Source organism: Ochotona princeps, chromosome X, assembly GCF_030435755.1.
Source record: "Ochotona princeps isolate mOchPri1 chromosome X, mOchPri1.hap1, whole genome shotgun sequence".
NCBI classification, from domain to species: domain Eukaryota; kingdom Metazoa; phylum Chordata; class Mammalia; order Lagomorpha; family Ochotonidae; genus Ochotona; species Ochotona princeps.
Genome location: NC_080865.1, coordinates 3,810,570 through 3,836,436, shown reverse-complemented (window position 1 = coordinate 3,836,436; position 25,867 = coordinate 3,810,570). Strand labels below are relative to the sequence as shown.

Genomic DNA, 25,867 nt, shown 5'->3' with positions numbered 1-25,867 from the left:
TTTGTGCCCAGTGAGCGTTCAGTGGTGCTTCCTCTGGGTGGTGGCTGTATGTAGTTTCAGTCGGGTCGGGTGTCAGGCAGTTGATGGGTTGGTACAAATCATAGGGACATTAAATATTTAGGCTGAAAAGGGTGCCTGTGAAAAGCAAGAGAGGAAGTGGCTTACAGAGCCATGCTGTCAAGCTTAATTTTTCTGTCTGTCAGCACAGGGCCATCCTTGCGGCGGACCCTTCATCGCGTCCCCTAGCTCTTCTGAAGGCTCTGCTCTGCAGCCGCGTCCGTGCCGCTGTGTCTCCCTGCTGCTCTTGCGCCCCCATGCCTCCCTCGTGCATCTTGTCATAGGCTCTGCTGGGCTGCAGTTGGCAGGAACCTACAGGCCCAAGGCCATACAGCACCGCTGTGTCGGAGTGCCCCCGACGGCTCGGTGGGGCTGCGCGTGAGTGGGGGGATACAGAGTGCCCCCGACGGCTCGGTGGGGCTGCGCGTGAGTGGGTGGACACAGAGTGCTGCCTCTAGATCATTCAAGAAAGCTTCCTCTGAGGTCTTCACTTCCTGTGAGCTCACAGAAGCAGATCAGGTCTTTTTTTTGGGGGGGGGGGAGTGGACCCTAGGCACCTCCTGTCATGTTTTGGGCTAGTCACCCAGTTGTGTTTCGCGTGGGCAGCGTAGGATGATGACACCACCTCATTCTTGCCAGCCTGTAGAGAGTAAATTGGGCTGCAGCAACCGCAAGTGGCTTTATCAAATATCAGGTGTGGAAAATGTAGAGTAGCTTGCAAGTCTTTGGATGTTCGGACAGATTCAGTGAAAACTCAGCCGCTGAAGTCTTCCCCCAGCACAGCAGAGGCCGGGCCAGCCGTGTCTCTAGGACCTTTGGGTCGCTCAGAATCACAAGTCAAGGCCAGTCTCTGAAAAAGATAAGGAGGCACACAGCTGAGAAGGTGTGAGGTCTCTGATGCTAAATGGTGACATCCAAGGTCAGGTCTTCTGAGAAGATCCAGGACTCAATTGTTGTGTGGTTTACTAGTGGACTTAAGACGACACTGGACTAATGTAGCTAATTCTTGCATTTAGAGTTAATGTTGGTGTTAAATTTTCCCTGGTAAGGATGGGCCTGGTGCAGTAGCCTAGTAGTGGCTAAAGTCCTTACCTTGTATGTGCTGGGAACTCATATGGGTGCCGGTTCTGGTCTTGTTGACCAGAATGAGCTTCCCATTTAGCTTGGTGCTTGTGGCCTGGAAAAGCAGTCAAGGATGGCCTGAGGTCTTGGGGCCCTGCACCCACGTGGGAGACCTGAATAAGCTTCTGGCTCCTGGCCTCAGATCACCTCTGGCCATTGCGGCCACTTGGAGAGTAAACCAGCGGATGGACGATCTTTCTCTTTGTCTCTCCTTCTCTCTGTATATCTGACTTTCCAATTTTAAAAAAATGAATGGATCTTTAAAAAAATTTTTTTTTAAAAATATCTCCCTGGTAAGGAATGATTTAGCATGAACAAGCCTGTCGGTTTAAGACAGTGCTAATATTTTGTGAGAAACATTGAGGGAGGCATGATGTTTAAACCAGTAGCTGAAAATGTGAGGTAAAGTTTTCCAGAAAAGGCTTATGAGCTAAGTAAGAACAGTTAATGGGAAAAAAGTTAAGCTCATCCAATATTTAGATTTGTTGAGAGGGAGCATTTGTCTGTTTACATGATGCTGTTAGCTTTCTTGGCGTGTTTGTTGCTGTTGACAGTGGCGTGGTATTTTACCTCAATGAGTAGAAGGGCTGTGGTTGAGTCTGACTTCAGAATTTTGGTAACATTCGTGAAGACCTGTGCAGAGATTGGCCATATGTCAGGTTCAACAGCTTCGCCCCCCGAGTCTGAGGAAATCCCCAGGTAGTAGGTCCAGACGGAATTTCCACAGTCTGTGCTCTGGGCACTGGTGGGTAACACATTCGTTGTGGAAATTCTGCGCAGTGCTCTGAGCATCTGAGAGAGGCTTCGGGCTAGAAGGAAGTGGGCGTGACTCCTGGGCTTTCTCCTGCTGCCAACTCCGCTCACAAGTCTAAGTGCATCCTCGTGCGCTGTCATGGAGCAGATGTGGCCTGGTCATGCCATGCAGTAGCGTGACGTTGGATGGCCACTGCAAATATTGCTTTCTCTCCTAATCAGACCTTCTTAGAGTCATCCATCATTTGAGATTACAGTTTGTAAAACATAAAAGGTAAAGATTCATTTTTCAAAGTATTAATGAATTTAAGAAATTCCTCCAATTTTGCAGAAAGTCAGTATAATCTAGGATTTCTTAAAGTTTCTTGAAGGCGAATCAGGTTAGCACTGCTGGAGATTCAGAGAATATATATGTGGAGATTTACTTTGGTTTAAATAGTTGTTTATAAAACGAGAAAATGCATACTACAGAGTAGGCCATTGAATACTTCTATTTGGACTAGGAGGTTGCTTATTTTAAAATAAGATTAAAAGTTACACCACGTCCTCAACAAAGACCCCGAGGGGATCACAGGAAGGTTTTGGAAAGGGCGGACTGGTTGCTTTGGTGCCAATGTGGCTGGCACCAGAAGGCTGAGTGCTCCCCCACGTCCTGCAGTGGTTGTGCAAGCTGATGAGCATTTCTGGGTAAAGGTGGCCCTGGGTGGCAGGGTGTTATTGAACACTTCTCCCCAAAGCCACCTGCCTTTCCCAAGGAGATGACATCATCCTGGGCTTGCTGAGGATGTCCCAGACCAAACCCTGGCTGATCACTGAGTTCTGCACAAAGTGGTGTTTATGTTGGAGAGAGAAAGAGAGGGGGGCTGGTTGAGACTGGATTGCTTGATAACATTTGCATTCTAGTTTCAAAGATATGAGCCAGCATTATGAGAGCTGCAGGTAAAAGAGGGAATGCAGATGAGTACAATATGCACACGAGCCTATGGCTGTGCAGTTACAGAAAGTAACAGTACCCTTTTCCGCTCAATTAAAATAATTTGAAATGAATTACAATTCCCAAGAGCAAGTTGGAATCCAGGACAAAATTCACTGGAGTGAATGACAACTGGGAGACCTGGAGGTAGGAAGAAAAATGAGATGGGTGTTAAGGCTCCCTGTCCCTCGGGGATTCAGGGCAGGGGGCTCCAGGCTCCCTGCTCCGGCCTGTCTTCGCTCCTGGGGAGTCTGTGCATCCAGTGTTTCTCTGTGTGTGAGCCTATACCGCTGCATGTCTCCCGTTCTCTATGGGCTGTCTGACACGTCAGGTAGGCGAGTGGGCTGGTCTGGTCTGTGCCACATCTGTACTCCGACCAACTGTAGGAAAGTGCACTAGCTAGGTGACAGGTGTTCCTCAAAGCCCCCTAAGGGAAACAGGTTTACTCAGAAGCCACCTGTCAGTGGTGGGGAAGATGCAGAGGAAGATCTGGCTGGCAGTTTTGGAGCTGGGTTTAATTTGGGGCTTATGCCCTGCACCCCACCCTTTCCCTGGACACACTACCCACAGGCTTCTCATGTCTGCTCATTTTGCAGGACTTTCCTCCTCCCTGTTCTTCATGGGAGAGTTCCAGAATTCTGCATGGTTCTGTGGGCTTTCTCTTGTGCAGAACCGCACCCTCCCCTTCCCGCTGCCAGAAGGTATTATTACAGCCGCCATGAATTTTCACGTTCGTGTTCAATGTTGTACAGAGTAGTATGAGTAGTGACTCAGAAGGCTAGGGAAGCGGTTGCCTTAGGTCTGGAGTTTTCCCCTTGGCTTTTCGAAAACTAACCCCGGGGCCATTGGCTGCCTATTTTGTGTTTGCCAACTTTCCTCTGCCCTCACTTCTTTTCTTCTTTTCCCTCGGTTCTCCTTTGAGGGTCCCAAAGTTTCATACATTGGACATGTATTAGAGTTCTTCTTTGATGAACTACCTATTCATAACCTTTGTCCATGTTTAGATTTGGTTATCGATTCATGACTCCCAGCCTAAGAAGTAATCCTTGGTCTATACTGTGGGTTTTTCTTTCAAATGATATTTTCAGCAATGTGCTGATGACAGAAAGAGAGAAGAGGAATATTAGTCAAAATTCAATGTAAGCATTTGGAAAGAATCAGATCTTGGACTTTCACCCAGATTTTATGATTATGTGATACTTGGATGTGTTAACCAATGGCTACATTAATGTTGGAGAATTTCCTAAAGGTTTCTTTATCTTCATTACTCTAAGCTTCAAACTACAATGTGTGAGTTCAGTCTTGTGGCTTATTACAGCCTCACAGTATACTGAATTTTGTCTGTTGGAGAAACACATGAAGTACTCCAGTGCACTTGGGTAAAGCCAGAGGGGCCGCCGTAAGTTTGAGTGTCTATACTTGGAAAGTCTGTGCTTGGAGAATACACATTGTGGAAGGAGGTATGCACAAATTTAAAAATGTTTGCATCAACACATTCTTAAAAAAAGAATGTGTCATTTTCTTGACATGAGGAGAGTGGGGAAGGTAGAGGTGTGTGTGTGTGTGTGTGTGAGAGAGAGAGAGAGAGAGAGAGACAGACAGACCTTTTCACAGGTTCACTCCTCAGATGCCTGCAATGGTACACTGGAATTCTGTCCAGGGGGAATCCCACCTGAGTGGTAGGGCCCTAAGGCTTTGTGTTGTCTGCTGTCCACCAGTGTCCACATTAGCCAGAAGCTGGGATTTGGAATGGAAATGGGCTTGGAACCCAGGCACTTTGATATAGGATGTGGGTATCCCAATTGGTGTCTTAACAACTGGACCAAGTGCCCACCTCAAAACTCATCATTAATTCTGTGATTTTTTTAAAGATTTATTTATTTTTATTGAAAGGCAGATTTACAGAGAGAAGGAAAGACAAAGATATTCCATCTGCTGGTTCATTCCTCAAGTAGCCGCAACAGCTGACGCTGAGCCGATCTAAAGCCAGGATCCAGGAACTTCTTCAGGGTCTCCCACGTGGGTACAGGGTCCCAAGGCTTTGGACCATCCTCGACTGCTTTTCCAGGCCACAAGCAGGGAGCTGGATGGGAAGTGGAGCAGCCATCACACATGCTAGCACCCATATGGGATCCTGGTGCATGCAAGGCAATGATTTAGCCAGTAGGCAATTGTGCTGGGCCCTAAATCTATGACTGTTTTTAAAAGTATTTATTTGAAAGAGCAACAGAGGAGGGAGAGACAGGAATCGTCCATTCATGTTTAACTCCCCAAATACCTAAAATAGTCAGATCTGAACCAGGCAGAAACCAGGAGTCAGGAGCTCCATCCTGGTTTGCTGCGTGGATGGCATGCGGCCTAAATACTTGAGCTGTCTTCCACTGCTTTCCTAGGTGCATTAGTAGGAAGCTGGGTCAGAAGTGGAGCAGCAGGACCTGAAGCAGTGCTCTGATATGAAATGCTAGCTTCGCAAGCAGTGGCTTAACCCCTCAGCTCCACTGTGTTGTCACTTGTACAACCTTTATAAATGCCCTCTTATATGTGTCCTGGATCTGGGCAGACTGGAAAATAAGTTCTCTGTCTTTTCTGCCTGAATGCCTCCACACCACTGGAAATGTAGCAAATGTCTAAAGTCAATGTGTATACTCTCATGTTGACTCAGAAATCAAACCGTGGGGCTATTGACATAAAGATGAAGTTTTAGGAATTATTCTTAGAAAAATTGGACTTCATTTTAATTTTCCTATTGTGAACAGCTATTTTATGTTAAATACAGCTTATGTATTTCTTGTTAACCTAGACACAACAAATAAATATTTATTTTAAAAAAAATTTATCTGAAAGGCAAAGAGTAAGAAAGAGCCCTTGTATCTGCTGATTCACTTTCCGGATACCCAGGGCTGGGCCAGGGCACAGCCAGTAGCCTGAAACTCTACTGGTCACTCACATGTGTGGTGGAGACCCAGGTACCGAGCCATCACCTGTTCCCTCCCAGAATGCTGTGCGTTCCCAGGGAGCTGGATTGGAAGCAGAGGAGCTAGGACCTGAAGCAAGCACTTGGAAGCGGGATGTGAATCTCTCAAGCTCTAACTGGAGCAGCTATACCAACATGCTTGCCTCACTCACCACAAATGAGTATTTTATATTCGAATCTTTTCTGGCAAGAACACAGTTGTTTGCTCATATCGTCTGAGCGCCAAGGAAAATGGCACCTGGAATTGTGTGGTGTGTCCAGTAATGTCTGCGGTACATGTCATTGGCTTGTGTGGCTGAGTCAGTTATGAGAGGTGGGTTTTCGCCTCATCCTACTTGGATGTTCGAGTTGTGAACAATATGTACCCATTTCAACTACTTCATTTGCAAGATGAAGTGCAGTTGTGCAGTGATGCTAACAGTTGTGCTTGAACCCCAGTGCAGGTGTTGCCGTGTTCCCTTCTCCGTCCATCACGTCATGGGCTGCAAAGTGTCACCTGCATGCTTTTGTTGTGTTTCACCTTTTGGAGGAGGCCTCCTCTAGCTGATTGAGCTAAATGGAGGGAAAGCAAGAGGCCAGCTGAGGAGGGTGATAAATCCTGCCATTCTGTGTTCATCTGTGCTTTTGGCTGGGCAGGAACCTTGCAAATTATAGCCGGAATATATTCTGTGGTTTTGATTGCAGTCAATTGGAAAATTGATACCAATGTGATACATTCTTATTGACACGTCTCCTACATGTGACCTAAAACCACTCTGCATTTCCGTTTGTCAAGGGTCCCTGGTGTGCTCAGGGTTCAGAACCCATTAACTTGCAAGTCTCTCTCTCACACACACACGAAACAACACGCACCAAGGTGCTGCTGCTGCTGTGTGCTGTGGGGGCAGGGAAAAGGGTTGATCGTAACAGGACAAGGGCAAGTTAAAAAACTGTTTTTTATCTGAGCCAGTTCATTATTGCAGCTTTGCAGCATGTCTGAAAGCAGAAATGCGAATAATGTAAATCGTAGGTTTTTTTGATATTTCATTCACCTGCTATTTACTGTGCACATGACACGGAGGCGAGGTCTGCAGAGGCTGGCTTTAAGAAAAAAAAAAACACAAACCCGAGCCCCAGAAGCATGTTGTGCCTGCCTGTCCGGAGCGGAGAGAGGAGGGTGGGCAGGGCTGGCAGTAAACTTTTCTATCTATTTTTAAGTGTTGAGGAAAAAATCTTATAAATATGAACTGCTGCTGCTGCTTTTTGAAAAATCCCTTTCTACTCCAAAAATAGTTTGCTGGGAAAGTTCGTGAACTGTTTATTAAAAGGAGACGCAGAAATGCATCTGAGCATGTTTCCTTATAAATAAAGCAAAAATCACCTCCCAGCTACCATCTGAAAGCAGATGTGGCTTCTTGGGAAAGAAGATTTCTGAGGTGTTAATGTTGGCATCAGATTGTGGAAAAAACTTGGAATTGCACTTCTGGCATACTCTTTCCAGATCCTCCAAATCATTCATACACACACATACACATACACACACATATATATATATTTAAAGATTTATTTATTATTGGAAAGTCAGATTTACAGAGAGAAGGAGAGATGGAGAGAAAGATCTTCATCTGCCGGTTTACTCCCCAAGTAGCCACAACGGTCAGAGCTGAGCCAATCTGAAGTCAGGAGCCAGGAACTTCTTGGTCTCCCACGCAGGTGCAGGGTCCCAAGGCTTTGGACCGTCCTCCACTGCTTACCCAGGCCACAAGCAGGGAGCTGGATGGGAAGTGGGGCAGCTGGGATATGAACTGGCACCCATATGGGATCCCGGTGCATACAATGTGAGGACTTTAGCCACTAGGATACTGTGCTGGGTTCCTCAAATCACATTTTTTAAAACAGATTCTTTTATTTATTTGCATGGCAGAGTGATGGGGAGGAAGGGAGGGAGAGAAGGAACAAGGAAGGGAGGGAGAGAGAGAGGGATCTTAATCTTTCATTCTCTCTCTGTTTCCAAATTGCTACAAAACACTGGAGCCTGGAACTCCATCTAGGTCTCGCATTATGGGGGCGGGGGCTCCAGCACTAGGGCCATCTTGGCTGCTTTCCCAGATGCATTGGTAGGGAGCTGGATTAGAAGTGGAGCAGCCAGGACTGTAACCGGGGATACCCATGTTGCATGGGTATCATGCAACAGCTTAATTCATACCACAAAGCTAGCTCCCTACTCATTTCTTCTGAGCAAGTTGACCTGTTGCCCTTTTTAGAAAGACCTCCCTGATTTTTTCAAGGCAAAATGAATGGCCCCAGCTTCTGTTCTTCAGTCACATTTGAACCTTCCTTGGTATGTTAGGATATTTGCTAATAATTATTGTAGATAGCATTCAAAGCTTAGTTCATATATTATTTTGTCATGCCTCTTTGAGTTAGATACTGCCTTATTTTCATTTTCAAGCTGAAGACTGTGGTAGGCTGGATAAGTCTTCTGATGAGGCCCATGACCTAATCCCCGTATGTCCATAAATGTTACCTCTGTGGCCAAAGGGGATTTGCAGCTGTAGTTAAAGATCTTACATTAGGGAAATTATAAACACAAGAGTTCTTTCTTTCTAAGTTTTTTTTTTTTTTTTTTTTTTTTTTTACTTGAAAGAATTACGAAGAGAGAGTTAGGGGGAGGCAGTAAATGAAAGATCTTCATGTGCTGGTTCACTCCCCAACTCTTGTGACAGCCAGAACTGAGCTGATAAGAAACTAGCACCCAGAGCTGCTTTTGGCTCTGCCAAGTGGGTACAGGACCCAAGGCCTTGGGACATCCTCCTCTGCTTTCCCAGGCCATGAATAGGAAGCTGTATCAGTAGTGCAGCCCCCAAGACTAGAACTGGTGCCCATCTGGAATTCTCGTGCCTCCGGCAGAGGCCTGCTCTGCTCCACGGTGCTCATACAACATTCCTTCTGAGAGGGAGGCACACATGCCACAGAAGTAAAGAGGTAGATAGAACTGTATCGAAAGTAATAGCGTTAAAATGCAACCTGTGAAATGGGAGGAAATTAGATGTATGAAAGGAGTTCATATCTAGCCTATGTAAAAACTGTCACAGCTCAGCAACAGCAAGAAAAAAAGTATACTTAAAGCAGGCGAGGGCTTGAATCGACATTTCTCCATGAAAGACATGCTTATGAAAAGATATTCAACAACGCTGACCACCGGGGAAATACAAAGCAAAACCATGGTAAGATGTGTGTCCGTACCTGTTAAGATGGATGCTTGGTTTAAAACAAAAGAACTGAAGGAAGGAAAGCAGGCGCTGGTGAGGGCGGGGAGCCGCTGAAAGCCTTGTGTGCTGCTGCTGGCGTACAGCCACCCCAGAAAACAGCAAGTGGAAAGGTATTGCCGTATGATCCGACCGTACCACTCCTGGTTATACATTTGAAAGAACTGAGAGCAGGATCTCAAAACTTGTGCACTTGCAGGAGTAGCAGCATAATGGCCCAACGCAGGCAGCAACCCAAATTATTCTGCCTTGAAAAAGAAGGAAATTCTGATCTGCTGTGATGTGGATGAACCCTAAAGACATTATGCTAAGTGCAATAAGCCTGTTCGAAAAGGGTGAATACTGTAGGTGTGATTTTACTGTCGTGAGGTGACTGGAGTGGTCGTATTCACAGCCATAGATAGGAAAACATGCTTTCTGCAGGCTCGGTGGAGGGAACGCGGAGTTGTGTAATGGGCACGGGACTTCTGTTTGGTGAGATGATGAGGTCATCGGGATTCCTGCATAATGGTATGAATGTACTTAAGGACCCTGAAAAATGATCAAGGCGGTACGTTTTAAGAACTGTGTATTTGGGAAGGAGGAGGCGTGGAGGCTGGAGGCGGTGGCGGTGGGCACGGACATCAGAGCGGGCGCCTGGGAGAGGTGGTTGCTTTTGGCTGATGCTGGCCTGAGGACATGGCGAAAGGGCCCACGACAGGTTCCTCCGAGGCCGGAGAAGGCAAGCGGCCGCCTCCCCTAAGCCCCGCTGCTTCGACGTCAGCTCAGTGAGGCAGGTTTTAGACTCTGGACCTCAAGAGCTGTGACATATTAACTGATATTTTATGTCACCAAGGTTTAGTGGTTGGTTGCAGCAGTGATAAGAACCTACTCTCAGGATGATTTGTCTGAGAAAGGTCAGCACCTTGTTCAAGGTCATCACGTGGTAAGAACTGGCGTATGTGTCCACTCCACTCAGAATTCCACCTTGCCCATTGGCGAGGCCCTAGGGCACACCAGGCATCTTGAATCCTGTCTCTGGGGGTACTGTGTGGTACACCGAGGGCCCCGTGGCTGAACGCTTGCAGCGTGGCGCTCAGAAGGCCTCTCTTTAATTCCGTTACTGCTCCGCCTGGCTGTGCAAAGCACAGTGCTACATCTAGGCAAGAGGTTTTTAGAAACCCTCGGCTTGTTTTCCATGCGAGGCCGAGCAGAGAGAATGGCTTTGAGGGTTTAGCGTCCTGTAGGGGCCCTGGCTCTGTCGCCAGGCGTCAGGAGAGTGAGGGCGGGTGTGCTTCCAGGTCTCGGGCGGGCCTCTTGGTCGCGCAGATGTGGGTCTGGAGCACTATACAAGGTAGGCAGTTTATTTTGAGAAAGAAATGACCAAATTAATTTCTGGCTTATTAGCCTCTTTTCCCCATTACTTCTCTTTAATTAGTGAGTTAATTAAAAATGTGTACTTCCATGCACGGATGAAGAGATGACTGTGCTGGCCACTGTCAACGGGCAGTTTTCCGCTCTGAAATATTTAATCATCACCAAACATCAGTTGTAGAAACCAGGTTCCTGGAATTAAGGCTTTGTGATTTATATAATGAGTTCTTCTAAACTGGACTTTGACATGCTGCTTTCTTCTCTGGGGAAGGAGCAGGTATAGTCAGAGGCCTTCCAATAATATACCTGATATTTGCCATAAAATTCTCAGGGTGAATGGGATATTTTGTCTCGTTAAAATTTTTTTGAGTGGAGAAGACCTTTGCAGGCATGTCACAAATGTAACACTATGTAAGACGAAAGACTGAAGCATTTACCATGTAAAGATTAGAAACTTCTGGGCCCAGTGCAGTAGCCTAGTAGCTAAGGTCCTTACTTTGTCCACTCCGCCTTGTCTAGTTGTAGTGGTTGCTTGCAGCACTCACTGCTGTGCTGAGCGGTATTCAGGCATGGCCGTCTCTTGGTTCATCATTTCTGTACATTGTCTATTAGTGTTACAGGGATTGAGTTTAGCTTACTCACCTGTGCCCCCCACCTCCCATACTGGGCCTGACAATGTAACTGTGTCTCAAGTTTTCGTTTAGTCTGTACTTGATGTTTTCATTCCTAAAACCATGCTGCTGTTCACTGCTGAGGCAAGAATATACCGTAATTAATTTCCTCATATGAGTTTCCCCCCCTAGAGATAATACTGGTAGTTCTGTCTCACATGTTGAGTTATTCTAGGACATCCAAAGCTTCTCAGTGCTATGAAGTACCTCTTAACACTTTCTTTCCAGGGCGCAGTTCAGTAGACTAGCACCTAAAGTCCTTGCCTTGAATATGCCGGGATCCCATATGGGCGCCGGTTCTAATCCCAGCAGCTCCACTTCCCATCCAGCTCCCTGCCTGTGGCCTGGGAAAGCAGTCGAGGACGGCCCAAGGCTTTGGGACCCTGTACCCGTATAGGAGATCCAGAAGACTCCGGGCTTCTGGCTTTGGATTGGCTCAGCTCTGGCTGTTGCGGCCTCTTGGGGAGTGAATCAGTGGACAGAGGATCTTCCTCTCTGTCTCTTGTCCTCTCTGTGTGTCTGACTTTCCAATAAAAATAAAATGAAATCTTTAAGAAAATATGCTTTCTTTCCTTTCTCCTCCCTTTTCGCCCATCCTGTCCTCTCCCATCCCCACCCCTGCCAGCTGTGCCTTGTGGCTTCACACTACTCCCATCTGCTTTTCTCCCTTCTCCCGTCTCGCGCTCGCTGCCCTGGGTCCTGCATCCCATAGCCTGCCTTTTCTTGCTTGGTTCCTTTCGTTTGGTAGAATACACCCTGCAGGAGCATCTTTAGATAGAGTGCTTGTAAGTAAATTTCTCGAGAGTTCTTCAAGCGCGAGCACCTAAGAGTTTTATACTGGGAAGTGTTTCCCTTTAATACCCAGCTGTCCTTCAGTCGCAAGATTGTATTTGATCGTCCAAATATCATAACATCTGATTTTATGCCAAAACTGATCACCAACGGTTACTCAGCAGTATCAAAACCAGAACTTGAACCGAAGCATCGGCTGACAGCGCCTGCCTGTTGCCTTTGCAAGCCCTACTGTATGTTACTGGAGAGAACAGTAGCAGGGCTAGAGTAGTTACTGCCAAGTGCATGTTCAGGGCTGCAGGGCAAGTCTAGTTCTGGGTGCCCCCTAGAGTCTGGTTCCCAACACCTTCAGCAATAGCCATTTTTTCCAAAAGTATCTTCGCAACTTATTGACTGTGTACTTCCGTATGTGCACACAGATTTGCGTGTGCATGCATGCGTGCACATTAGACAGTGGAGCGATGGATTGATTTATAGTTCTCCTCAGAGCTCGTTGTGATGATTAAAATGCTCTGCCTGTCACTCCTAGAAGCTCAGCGTGAGTATTTTTATTGCAGCAGTATTTGCTTTGCAGCCACGTCCACATCTCCTTCCCTCCTCCTCTTGTGACGTGCGGTGCCTTTCTTGCTGCTGATTGTACACTTTAGCATTTGATCTTTTTGGTTTTTTTCTTTTTTTTATTCATTAATTACATTGTATTATGTGACACAGTCACATAGGTACTTGGGTTCTCCCCACCCCTTCCCAAACCCTCCCACCATGGTGGATTCCTCCACCTTTTTGCATAACCACAGTTCAAGTTCAGTTGAGATTCCCCCATTGCAAGCATATACCAAACATAGAGTCCAGCATCTTATTGTCGAGTCAAGTCCAACGGCTTCTTAGGTATACCCTCTCTGGTCTGAAGACAGAGCCAGCGGAGTATCATCCCGATCAATTGAAAGCTCCAACATACCATCAGCAAAAATTTACATCATTATGGAATTAATTGACATAGTAATGAGTAACCAATATGTTAAAAATAAATGCGAGTTCTTAACCACCTTCTGTGACCACCTCATCGACATTTCAATTTTAGTTTATACACAACATATAACATACATAACATGATATACATAACATCATATCATCTTAAATTAAGGCAAACATGTGGTATTTAACCTTTTGGGATTGGCTCATTTCCCTTAGCATTATGGTTTCCAGTTTGGCCCATTTGGCCACAAAGAACTGCATTTTGTTTTTTTTAATAGCTGAGTAGTATTCCATGGAGTAGATGAACCATAGCTTTCTTATCCAATCCTCTGTTGATGGGCATTTTGGTTGCTTCCATGTTTTTGCAATTACTGATTGTGCTGCTATGAGCATAGGAGTGCATGTTGGTTTCTCATAAAACAAGCGTTCTGGATATATTCCTAGGAGTGCTATTGCTGGAATATTTGATCTTTTTGTAAACTGCAGTCAGGTGACCACAGACGGGGTAATTACATTAACCTGCCCCTCCTTTCCTCTACTGAAACAATATAAAATCCAGGAGTCTGTTGGCACATGCTTTCCTTAGATTAATGATCTTGGAGTTGCTGTGTGCAAATTTGCCTTGCTCCCTACAGCTCTGAGAAGTGAAAATGCCCAGCTGTCTGAAAGCTTTAATCAGGAAAGGAGCATGAAATGGCATTGCTTAGTCACAAGCTTGGAACAGTTTCTTTTTGACAATGGCCCTATCTTGGATAGATATGTATCTAAACATTCTTTCAACAGCCAGTAAACAGGTGCTTGTTGTTGGTAAATTTTCAAGAATTTCTGTATTGGGGAGTGACTTGCAAATCATTGGCTTTCAGATCTGTTGCTGCTGAAAGTTGATACTAGAGTTGGTTTCTTTGTCCCTCCTCTTGGCAATGGAAATTCCTGGAAGAAGAGCAGAGCAACCTTAGGGGAGCACACATGTTGCATGGACAGGAGCTGGCGCAGCTGCTAGGAGTGCCAGTCACGTCTTGCCTGTGGGCTTGTCCCCTCTTGAGACCCACTTTCCCATCTGTCACAGACAGTAGTGGTCCCATCAGTGTGGCTGTGAACCTGTGAATAGCACTGTGCTCAAGATATTCTCTTTGTAAATGCGATTGATTGCTGTATTAAAAGACCTAGGGAAATTGACAGCACATCCAGTTTCTTTTTGTCGGAAAGATCCTAGTGCATCTAACTTTCTTCATTAGATTATTAGTCTTAGAAGCAAATGTGGCTAAAAACAAGCATTGCGTTAGATGTGCACAGTGCTTTCCTTTAGGTATGGCAGATCGCAGATATCCGAGTATCTGCTAAGAATGACCATGACTCACATTCACCGATGAAGGGGTCGGAGGATGCTGGAGGATGTGGGAGAGATCCTGTTGCAGAGTGCCTGAGGGACAGATGGAGGGACTTGTTATCACTGTGCGAGGCACGGAAGCTGCTGTAACACGAACTCCAACTAGGGCCGCAGGAGCACGGTCCCAGGCATCAGCAAAGCCATCGACCACAGCGGATGTGGCTGTTGGACCTCTAAGGACCTCTAAGGCTGACCGTGAGCTTCACCTGACGTGCGCTCCAGCAGCTTCTGTGTTTGGGAAGCCCTGCTCCGTGGGCTGGATTGATGCCAGAAGTATTGTAAAGTTTCCTTAAAAGAGGCTGGGGCAAGTAGATACGGAATTCAGTTTGAGATTATGTAACTAATTAACCAAATTCAAACTGTTTAGCTTCTGTAACCTTCACTCTGGACACTGAAGCAAACTGAATTTTGCCTACAGCACGACTGTAAATAACAGTTAAGATTATTTTCTTCTGTATTTTGTTTCTCTTCATTGTTACCATGCCATTAGTTATATTTCCAGAATCTGAGTTTTATAGAATTTAATTAGAAAAAAATAATTGATTACTGGGTCTGGCATGAAAGCTTAACTTTCCTGTCTCCCCGCTGATGAGCTGCACAGGCAGGAGAGTGTCTGGAGCTCTGTCTGTGGATGTCACTGTCGATGTGAGCATTTCAAGCCAGCAGTGGACACGATAGAGCCAAACTCTTATTTGAGCGCAATGTCTGCTTTGTTTGTTAAAGCAAACAACTAATAGCTGTACAGTCAAGACTAATGATTAGGAAGTAGTACACACACTTGGATTATGGTATCAGTTGAAACTAGTATCTGCTTGCCCTGCCCCTCAGCCGCATTGGTCCCTTCCCGCAGGGGAGCCCGAGTTGCCGGTTCATTGTGTGTGTCTTCTGAGTTCCACAGTGAGGCAGGCACACACATTCACCCAGATGCTACCGAACATTCTTACACTTACAAACGCGCTAGCAGCATGTCTTGGCAGTGTGCTTATCGGTGCAGACAAGAGCTCCCTTCGCCGAGAGAGTTGCATGATTCGAATTTGTGTTCATTCCCAGCCAGTTCTGCACTGCCACGTGGTTAGGCTCTTTGGGTCCTTTGCTAACTTAAGCAATGTCATGACAGTTAATCTGGCACATATGCCATTTTGCACATGTGCAAGTATGTCTGTAGTTTAAATTCCTAGAAGTGGAAATACTGAGTCAAAAAGCACAGGCATTTAAATTTGTGATGGATGATTGCCGCATTGCTTCCCACAGAGATTGTGCCGACTGCTAGCTTGGTTTCTGCTCCCTAGAAAGCATCAGAGGCCCTCTCCCTGCCCCCTTGCCAAAAACGATAGTATCCATTTTTGGATTGTTGTTTCTCTGACAGATATCTCATTGTAGTTGAAAATTATCTTCTTCCTCTTGAGCCTGTCAGCCTCTGCAGGGATAAGCGCCTGCTGTGCCCAAGCCTCTCTCATTCTTTGAGCAGATAGCAGCTGTGTGCCAGGCACTGTGCGAGGGCACAGGCATTGGGCGGCCGTGCTCAGGCTCACAGGTCAGGGCTGCGCTCTAGCTGCTGCCAGCGGGCCTCGGGAGCCCTGCGGGGAGCGTGCCGCACCGCCACTGTGCAGTGCGTCTGCAGCGCTTTGCATTTCCCTTAGGAGTTTGGTTAAGCTTCTTTTCACAGCCTTGAGTCACTTGCATGGGGGTTTTTGTCTTTGGCCGTGCTCTCTGTGCAGTAGGCATCGCTGCCCTTTGTTGACGATTCTTCCCCTCCTGTGCTTGTATTGATGGTTTTCTGCAATCCATCAGTCCTGTCTTTTGTGGCATCCTCATTCTGTGTCACAGTGTCCTATTGTTTGTCTCTTTCTGAGATTGTAAAAACGTTTTCCTGATTTTCTTCTAGTGCATTTAAAGTTTTTGATTTCAAGTAACTGATCCATGTTGAATATCTAATATTTCCAGTAAAACAAAGAAATACTGCTTTCGGCGGGGGGCTGGTGCGATAATTGGCTAATCTTGCTGCGAGTGCTGGCATCCCGTATGGGCGTTAGTTCCTGTCCTGGCTGCCCCACTTCCCATCCAGCTCCCTGCCTGTGGCCTGGGAAAGCAGGAGAGGGTGCTCCAAAGCCTTGGGACCCTGTACCCACATGGGAGACCCAGAAGAAGCTCCTGGCTCCTGGCTTTGCATCGGCTCAGCTCTGGCTGTTGTGGCCATTTGGGGAGTGAACCAGCAGATGGAAGATGTTTTTCTGTCTTGCCTTTTTCTGTGGGTCTGCCTTTCCAATAAGAATTTTAAAAATCTTAAGAAATGATGCATTTTTGAGAAATAAAGTGAGATACTGAATGCTTGCTCTTACTGTGGCCGTGTTCCTGCTGCCCAGAAGCCTGGAGTGTGTCTTGTGAGGTGAGAATTTGTTAGGGGTCTTGTGACTTTGCACTCGGTCCTTGTAGGACTGACGCAGATCATCATGGTCTTGCAGCTTTGGGCTGAGATGAAAATACTCCTTCCCCGTCTGTAGACAGTTACCTTGCCTGTAACACGGTTCAGCTGGTCACTCGGTAAATATTTGTTAGGCACCCACTAAAGCATGCCCCTCTGATCCAGTGGCTCAGATGTGTGGCAGGGCATGGACAGAGCTCAGGCTGTCACCCGGGGCGGTAAGCTTCTCTCCCAGCTGCAAAAGGGGCTGCTCTCCTCAGTGGCCAGTGCTGCTCTCCTCTGGGCACGGTTTGTTCCCACCCTGCCCGGCAAGAACTTCTTGGTCTGGTTTGCATGTCCCTGCTCCCCTGCCTCCCTGCTCATGGTATCAGTGGTTCTTGGCAGACCGTACTGCAAATGAATGATCCTGCGAGTATGTAGTGGATGGCTGACAACAAAGCGTTATGGTAGGCATCCTGTCACGTTTTTACAAAAACAGTGTCCTTGCTAGCACTGGAACAAAAATGTTGTTGGTGTGGTTATATGTCGGCATACCTCTGTCTGTGGCAGCAACTTTTGTAAATGTAAAGAAAGCTCTTCTTGGGGCAGATGCCAACATGGTTTAAGAATGTGATTTTTTTTTTAGGGAAATTGAAAGTATTTCAAGCATATAACAAAATCTGTGGTTCCACCAGTCTGCCTTATCAACTCTGCTTCATTGTGTGTGGTGTGTAGAATCCACTTTTACATCCTTACTAATGAAGTTGGTACATTTTGTGGTTTGATAGCATGGAAATTTGCTTTCAGACACACACACACACACACACACATACACACACACACTGAGTATATATAGGAATAAGAAGCAGAATCTCCCAGGTGCAACTGAAGTTCCCTTGTGTTCTGAGGCATAGTAGTCTGTTGTGAAGATAGCCAAATGCTGCACACAGCAGTGCCCGTCACGCACGTGCTGGGGGCTACTCCTCAGCTTTGCCTTCCGCCTGGTGGCTGGGGCCAGGCCGATATTCCCCCTGTGGGGCAGCCGCATGCTCCCTCTGGCATGGGGATCACGGTATGCTTTTAGTGATTTTCCTCTTATCTCCTGCCAGTGGCAATTTTGCAAAGTGGTTGTCCAAGGTATACAGCTGAGGCAGCACAGACAGGAGGGACTCCCAAGGATGCCTTCCCTCCAGAGGTGGTTAGGCCAGGGCTGAGGAGAGGCGTGGGGAGAAAGAATGTCTGCCTGTCCCACCTGCTCCTGCCCTTCGCCAGCCGCACTCACTCCCCACCTGGAGTACAGACACAAGTGCCAGGACCAGTGTTCCCAGCTGATCAGGGTGGTGCTGAGCTCCCCCTGGTGGCCGTGGCACCAATCTGCTCTGTGTGCCCTGTGTATAGAGGGAGGACAAGGACACCCGGGCAGAGGCAGGTTTATTCAGCTGTGTAAATGAGAGGAGATTCCTTGGGTCCAGCCGCTGCCTAGGCTGCATCCGGCACATCGCAACCCCCCCTCATCTAAGTGTTCATCCCGGAAATGTTCCGCTTCCTGAGATGAACATTAAAATTCTCAAGTACTGGCTGTTCATGTTTTTGGTCTTCTAACACAAAATATAACACGTTTCTACTAAAAAGAATCTGTCTTCTTGGCTTAAGCATATGAGTTGATCTTTTTCATTGATTTAGTATACAGTATAGTACAGAGTTCTCAGAAGTCCTAGTCAGGGCTTGTAGTACGTGTACACCTGTGTAAATTACAGAGTGCTGTGACCCTCCCGACAGGCTCCCTCTCATCACTCCCCATTAGTATTTGCTAATCGGAGCTCACTCACGGATGTCAGGATGTCAGGACTGCTTCTGTACCACCCCCCGGCTCATAGCATCTTTCTCTACATTTATTGCAAAACGTGTGCATTGACCTGTATCATGGTTGGTGGAAAACATAAAGGCCTAGAGGAGGGAAGGTGCCCCTGCCACAAAGTGGACCTTTGTTGGTGTTTAAGTGTATGGTAGTTTGGTTTGAGATGGGCCAAGTACTTTGAGGACATTAAGAGTCAGCCCACCCCCAGCACCTGTACTTGTAGCATGTGATGGCTGGAGAGCAAGGGCAAGAAGGACGTAGTGACGTGGCTCAGCAGCCAGTCACATCCAGACAACTCAGCTTCTCTGTTAGCTCCTGTCGCATGCACATCCTGTGACTGCCCAGCAGGCCTGCTGTTTGCAGGCCACTAAATGCGTCTTAGAGCATTTTTGCTAGACTGGCATTATTGAGGTTTTTGAGCCTCTGTGTGTGGGAGAGCCAGCCTGGACTTTGCTTGGTGTGTTTCTTTTTGGAATGGTGTGAGTTCTCTTCCTTCTTTTATGTAGTCCTTGGGACACAACTCAAGAGTCATTGAAGCATTGATTCTTGTTGATGGCCCCAGTTTCACAGTACATGATGAGTTCCCATTGTTAAGGCATCCAATTTGACATAAAGAAAAGCTGAATTTCCTTTGCCTTCTAGAGTGGTTTACTAATATTATCTTCTGTCAAGTCCATCCTGTCCTTAGCTAAAATCATTGCTGATTTGTATGTGTGTAGGTGGGCATTCATGTGCCTTCCCATGATCCAGAATCCTGGTCTGCCATCTACCACCAGCATAGCAGGGCCCACGTTCTCAGCCAGTGGCTAAAAACATGGGCCAGGTGTTCAGCCGAGACCCGGGACATCTGCATCAGCCCATGGGGAGCCCGGGTGTGTGGCTGCAGGCACCTGCGCTCGGCTCCGAGTGCCTCTGTCGCCTCTCCGCAGCTCTTCTGTGTGGGCTTCACAGATTTAGGCCTTAGTTTCTTGGGGCCTCTGGGTGACGCAATCACATTCTTTCAGCATGGAGGGACGTTAAGTTCCCAGTGGAGATACAGATGGAATGGGTCTCACCTCCCTCCTGTCTATAAGCAGACCACTGGTTCTTGGGAGGTGAGGTACCAGTGAGTGCTAGCTAGGAGGTCCGGTTTGGTCTCATGACCAACTCTGCTCCTTGCTTGCTCTGTGTCTTTTTTTTTCTGGTCTTGCATCATCTTTGATGGTGTCTCATTCTAATGACGTGTAAAATTCGATATATGGCAAGATCAATTTTTTTTCTAACAGTGTTACTGTGAGGACCCAGTGAGAAAGTCCACTGAAGCACAGTACCTTACCTAAGGCATTGCCAGTGGAAGCGTGTCCTGCTGTTGGCTTCATCGCCTGTTTCTGGAGCCTATTGCTAGAGCTCCATGACATCAGGATTGTGCGATCATCAGGTGTTGTCCAAGAAGTTCCCCCTGACCAGCTTCCATCTGTGTGATCATTGGCACCATGGGGTCAGCTCCTCATGTCAGATATTTGTAGCCAGAAGCAAGAAGCAGGGATTTGTAGTTTGCTGTACAGATTGAAAAGTTCTTGAATAAAAGAACTTGGCCTGTGGTCTTTGGAAAGCAACTAGAGATTTCGGGAGGGAGGTGGCAGGAGCAGACGCTCCCTCCTGGTGCTATGGGGCTGGACTGGGATCAGACACAGTGAACGCCAGGGAGACACTCAGAAATGCAGGCATGATTCAGGGAAGAATGGTGGCGAGGGCAGCTCCCAAGGTAGATTGAACTTCACTTGTGGGTCATGGTTATTTGTTTACCTCGCCATATCTTGGCATGTAAACCCGTGGAAAGGACTGTTGTGCAAATTAAAAGTAGCAGGCCCAGTGAAGCTCTGAGACTGGCATGTTGCCCATGGTGAGCATTCTCCTGTTAGCAGTGTTTCATGTGCGTCCCCACCCCCCACCCCCATTTCTGTGGTAGTCAAAAGTAAATCACGTAAAATCTATCATTTTAATGATTTTTTAATATTTTATTTATTTTTATTGCAAAGACAAATATATATATATATAGAGAGAGAGGAGGAGAGACAGGGAGGAAGATCTTCTGTGTGATGATTCACTCCCCAAGTGACCGCAATAGCCGGTGCTGCGCCTATCAGAAGCCAGAGCTTCTTCCGAGTCTCCCACGTGGGTGCAGGACGGCCCAAAGCAGGGAGCTGGATAGGCAGTGGGGCTGCCAGGATTAGAATGGGTGTCCATATGGATCCCAGGGTGTTCAAGGCAAGGACTTTAGCCACTAGGCTACTACGCTGGGCCCATTTTAACTATTTTTAACTGTTCAGTCAGTGGCATTATGTTCAAGGTGTTATATAACCATTACCACTATATTTCTAGAACTATTCCATGACCCTGAGCAAAACCCTTATAACTATTAAACAGCAGCTTCCCAGGTCAGCTCCAATCTACTTTCTGTATTGATAAATTTGCCTACACCAGGCAGTTCTTATAACTGAAGTTGTATGTTTGCTGAGGGAAGCATAGATGAGTTTCCCTTAGTGTGATTTTTCTCTAGGTTGTATCCGTGTTGCAGCATGCTGTGAAACTTTTCACCTTTGAGATCAGCAAGTACCCCCCTGTGTGGGCATACCTCATCCTGTCTGTCCATTCCTCTGTCGCTGGGCTCTTGGGTTGCTTCCAGTGTCCCCTCTCGTGAGCCGTGCTGCAGCAGAGCAGATAGCTTGAATCCTTGCTTCCGACCCTGTGGGCGGTCTCCCTAGGAGTGGGGTTGCTGGCTGGGGTTCTACATGTCATGTTTTGAAAAGCCGATTTCTGCAGTCGAAGCGCCGCCGAGCACTGCCCCGAGCCACGGAGGAGGGCTCCAGGCTCCCCCCAGCCTTGTGGCACAGGGCGCTGGGGAGCGTGAGGGCTGCAGCTGAGTAGTTCTGATTTGCATTTCCCGTGTGAATAATGATGCAGCGCATCCTGTCATGTGCTTGGAGATCACTTGTATATTTTCTTTGAAGAAATCTTGTATTTTAAGCCCTTGCTTAAACCCATACAGGGGAAATAGAGACAACCAGAGGGAACAAGGAAGTGGATACAGCCAGGCTGGGTGACTGATTTGGTGTTGAGTTTTCCAGCCTGGGTAGGTGGGTGGATGATGGGGTGTCAACGAAGCCACCCCCGCTGTGAGAGGGTCCCGGTGGGAGGCAGTGTGCTGCCTCTGGGTGGAGCCACATCTAGCCTGCAGAATTCGTTGCCATGTCCTTGGCTTTGGTTGGTATTCCCTCCCCCACCCCAAATACAGAATACATTTTCAGTTATGTCTCCTCCCTGATTCTACTTTTATATTATTTTTATTGTATCTTTTTATTCTACTTCTATATCTGGCAAATGTAAACAGTTGTTGGGAGTCAGGTTCATGCAGTGATATAGTGGGTTAAGCTCCAATTTGGGATGCTGCTATCCCGTATTGGAGCTCTGGTTCAACTCCTGGCTGCTCTGCATCTGATCCAGCTCTCTGCTAACGGCACCTGGGAAGCTGGCTGAAGATGAGCCGAGTCCGTGGGCCCTGCCGCCTCCGTGGAGCACTTGGGTGGAGTTCCAGGTTCCTGGCTTCAGCCTGGCCCAGCGCCCACCTTTGTGGCCATTGGGGGAGTAAACTAGTAGACAAAGGGTTTCTCTCATTCCTTCCAATAAACAAACCAACACATCTTAAAATGATAGCAGTCACTGGGGGGCATGGGATTTGGGATGCACGGCCTGGTCTTCCTCTTGGTGCTGCTCTTAGCCTTTCAGCAGCTGCTGTCCGTCAGGTGGGTCCTCCCCAAGCAGCTGCTGCGCCTGGCAAGCCTTCGGGCCGGCCGAGGGCGGGGCAGAACGTTCTTGAGGACTGGCTTCTGAGGCTTTTTCCAGTGGCCACCCCAGCCTTCTGACATTTGCCCCCTCTCTCTCACCCAGTCCCAGTGTGTGCCCCTGGTGATTGGGGCCAAGTGAGTGCTGCGCAGGTGGGGCCCACTGTACTCCTTGAATCCCTCCTTGGCGGAGTTGGATGCTGTGTGGGCACACAGCCGCATCTGCACTGCCCTGGAAAGCGAGGTTTTGCATGTGGCTTCTTCCTCCGAAGGAGCAGTAGTTGGGGAAATGAGCCTACTTGTGGTGCAATGTCTTTGCTTTTAGAACCCTAACCAGCTGTCAGGCAGCACCGACAGAGCACCTGTCATGGGGCTCAGGTAGGCGGTGTCTGTGCATTGTCCCCTGATGCCATCCCGTCATGAGGCGACGGGAACCCCTGGCTACTAGTGGGGCTGCTGAAGTGCGTAGTCATGTTCATATGTGTGCATACATGGTGCTGTGCAGTGTGCAGAGGTACCAGTGTTGGCATAGGTCTGAACTCTGCCTCAGAGCCCTCTGAGATGCCAGCTGAAACTCTTAAGCCAGCAAAATGTCAGCTTTAGTGTCTGGTTTCTGACGGGGCCCTGGTGAGGCGGGAGGAGGAGTGGGCGAAGCTGCTGTAGAGAGCAGAGGATCCTGCCGCCCGTGGGTGTGTCAGAGGCTGTGGGCAGTAGCCGTGGGAGCTTTAGTCTTTTGTCGTTTTCTCGTACCCCCTGTCCAGGCCTAACCATGGCTGCCCGGCAAACTTCCCGTCCTTGGGCTTGTTCGGCAGAGAACCTGTTCTCATTTCTCACCCTCCAATCTTTGTCAGGAGCACACCCCTTGTTCCCGAGTCCGCCCTGCCATCCAGGCAGGCTTCAGATGCAGTGCCTGAGCTGCCACGTTGACCGCTTTGGTGGTGATCATGGGTTCAGATAGGTCTACAGGCCATGGTGCTGCTTCGGGGGGAATTCCCGTGTGTACACCTGTGCTGTGCGAGTTACTGTCACTTTGGGTTAGACCTGCTTTGGGAAAGCATTATGAACATTATTAAGGTATTCTGAAACATTATACCAGCCATCATGTTTTAAACAGCCAAATATTGAGGGAACTTAGAAAAGAGTCCACCTAGAGCAGGGGCCAGTGAACTTTGAAGATATTTTAAGCTTTGGTCTCTGTCACAGCTGCTCAAGCCTGCCTTCCGTAGCAGAGCAGCTGCCTAAAATACTGTTTAGCACACAGTTGTGGGTCCCGTTGAAACTTTATGTACAAAACCAGCTGTGGGCTGTAGTCTACTGCCAGTCTTTATTTTAACTGTCAACCTAATTGTTCTCTTGTTCAAGAGTTAAAACAGCAAGGGAACTTGACGATTGTAAATGAATTTAAATCCTCTTCTTTTGGGTTTAGTTTAATTGTGAGTAGAATGACGATGGGGGGGGGGGGACATCATTTCTAGACCCCTGCTGAGAACAATAGAGGTCAGCAGGCTTTTTAGGAGGTGGATCTAGTTGGGCAAAGCTTATCATTCTTTAGAAAGTAGGACAGGCTGTGGCTGGGTGCTGTCCTGTGGCTTTTCTGTGTCACTAATTCTCCCGATGGTTACCTGCACAGGCCACAGGCGTGTGGTGGTCTCACCATCCTGGACGTTATTCTGTTTTCTAGTACTGGGTGCTTCTGTAATAGCTTCAAGTGGGAAAAAAACCCTCCTGTTTAATATGTTAACCTCACTGTAGTTCATTTCCAGAAACCTGAAACTGAAGATAATCAAGGAGGCACGCTAAAATGTCAAGCTACAATCTGTTTTCTTCTGTTCTCACAGGAAATAAAGAAAGACATGAAGAAAGACTCTCTCTCCAACAGAGCTCCAGAAAAGCCCATGCACGAAGGAGCCAGTGGCAACTCCTTGCTGTCTTCTGAAGCCATTTTAAGAACCAACAAGAGAGGTATGGCAAACGAGAAAGAGACCCCTTCCCCACGCACAGCCCCAAACTGGAGAGTTCTAGGTGAACGGTGTCAACTTCGGCATTGATGCAGCAGTGGCTACAGTGTGCATGTTGGGCTTTTGGCACACGTGTTGGACAGACACGGAGCAGGTGACTGAGCATAGTTGCTCTAATGACATGTTTTGATGACAGGAAGGTGGACCGCATCTGTAAGTGATGGCTTCTCTAGGGCTGCAGCTTCTGCTTTTGCGTCTCTTGATGGATGAGAGGTGAACATTGCGAGTGTTATAAAGCAGGCCTGAGCTGTGTGTACCTCACAACACTCTGAATTTAAGGAAACTTGGTCAGGGTCTCTCCCCAGCTGCTGACCTCCTTAACACAGACCCTGCCCCTGGGGTTGCGAGGCAGAACGTGTGTAAACACATCTGGATAGCCACGTGACCTGAAAGGACCTTGTTTTGCCCTCTTCAGAGACCTCAAGGCGAATTGTCAGGTTTTCAGCTTGTGGGAGTTGCCTCCTTGCTCAGCCTGTCCTGGGGCAGCCGGTGCGTGTGGAGCACTCCGCCGTCCCTTAGTGGCCAGCCGGCTCCTAACGGGCGTCCGACTTCCTTAAAGAGACACACCGAGCCGGGGAAGGCACCAGCAGCAAGTGGAGTAGCTTGCAAATGGTTCTAGGAACAAGAGAAAGGAGGCCAGTTTACAGAACCATGAGGAAGGAACAGCTGATCTTTCATAAAACCCCGGCAGCATAAGTGTTTGTGCAGTGAGCTGCCTGTTGATGGTAGCTGGAAGCAGCTTGGTGGCTCACTCTCTTCCTGGCTCTTCTGTTACCCCCTCCAGCTGTCCCGGCTTACATTTCCTATTTTGAATTACTGAGATGCTGTGACGTTGGCTGAGCGCCCACAAGGGCTAGCCTCTATGGGATTTTATTTTATCTTTTAGAAACACCCAATCCCACGAAAAGAGGGGGCTTCCTATTTTAGGAATTCAGCAGACGTTGAGGTACAACTTAATGCTTTGCCCGCACAGTGCCCTGGCCTGCGTGCAGATAAGTCGCCAGGCCCCTGAGATGCGCAGGCGGTGGACACGCCGGCCCAGCTGCTGTGCACCTGCTTACCGGGCCGCATGCGCTCTGCAGCCAGCTCCTTTTTGGGAAAGTCAGTGAGAGAGTTCAGATAATTCATTAGTTGGACAAGAGAAAGAATTAATTAAGGTAAGGAATGAAAGTAATTATTAGGATGAGTTCAGTAAAATTACCTGAGAACTTTGAATCAACAAAGGAATAGAACTTCTCAGGTAATTGTCTCTTTATGACTGAGCAGCTGGCCTTCTGTGTTCCCCTGTGGAGTTTCTCATTCACCAAAGAAGTGGAATGAGAAGAAATGGCTTCCTGACTCACACTCCTCTGAAGCCCCTTGTCTGACTGCACCTAGCCGGTGGCTGCGAGGCCCGGCTGCATGGAGGCGCTCTGTGGATGGGAAGTTCGACAAGCCATTTTCATTCTGTCCCAGGCTTGGCGCTAG

The 25,867-nt window shown here is 47.7% G+C and overlaps 1 protein-coding gene across 6 annotated transcripts in view; it reads left to right on the top strand.

Moving 5' to 3' along the window:
* SH3KBP1 (SH3 domain containing kinase binding protein 1) overlaps positions 1 to 25,867 on the top strand; it is a 336,326-nt gene that overhangs the window by 101,349 nt on the left and 209,110 nt on the right. For all 6 annotated transcript variants that reach the window (XM_004597477.2, XM_058658245.1, XM_058658244.1 and 3 more), the window contains one exon: positions 24,221 to 24,344. In XM_004597477.2, the coding sequence (XP_004597534.2) occupies positions 24,221 to 24,344 (124 nt within the window). The remainder of the gene's footprint in view (positions 1 to 24,220; positions 24,345 to 25,867) is intronic.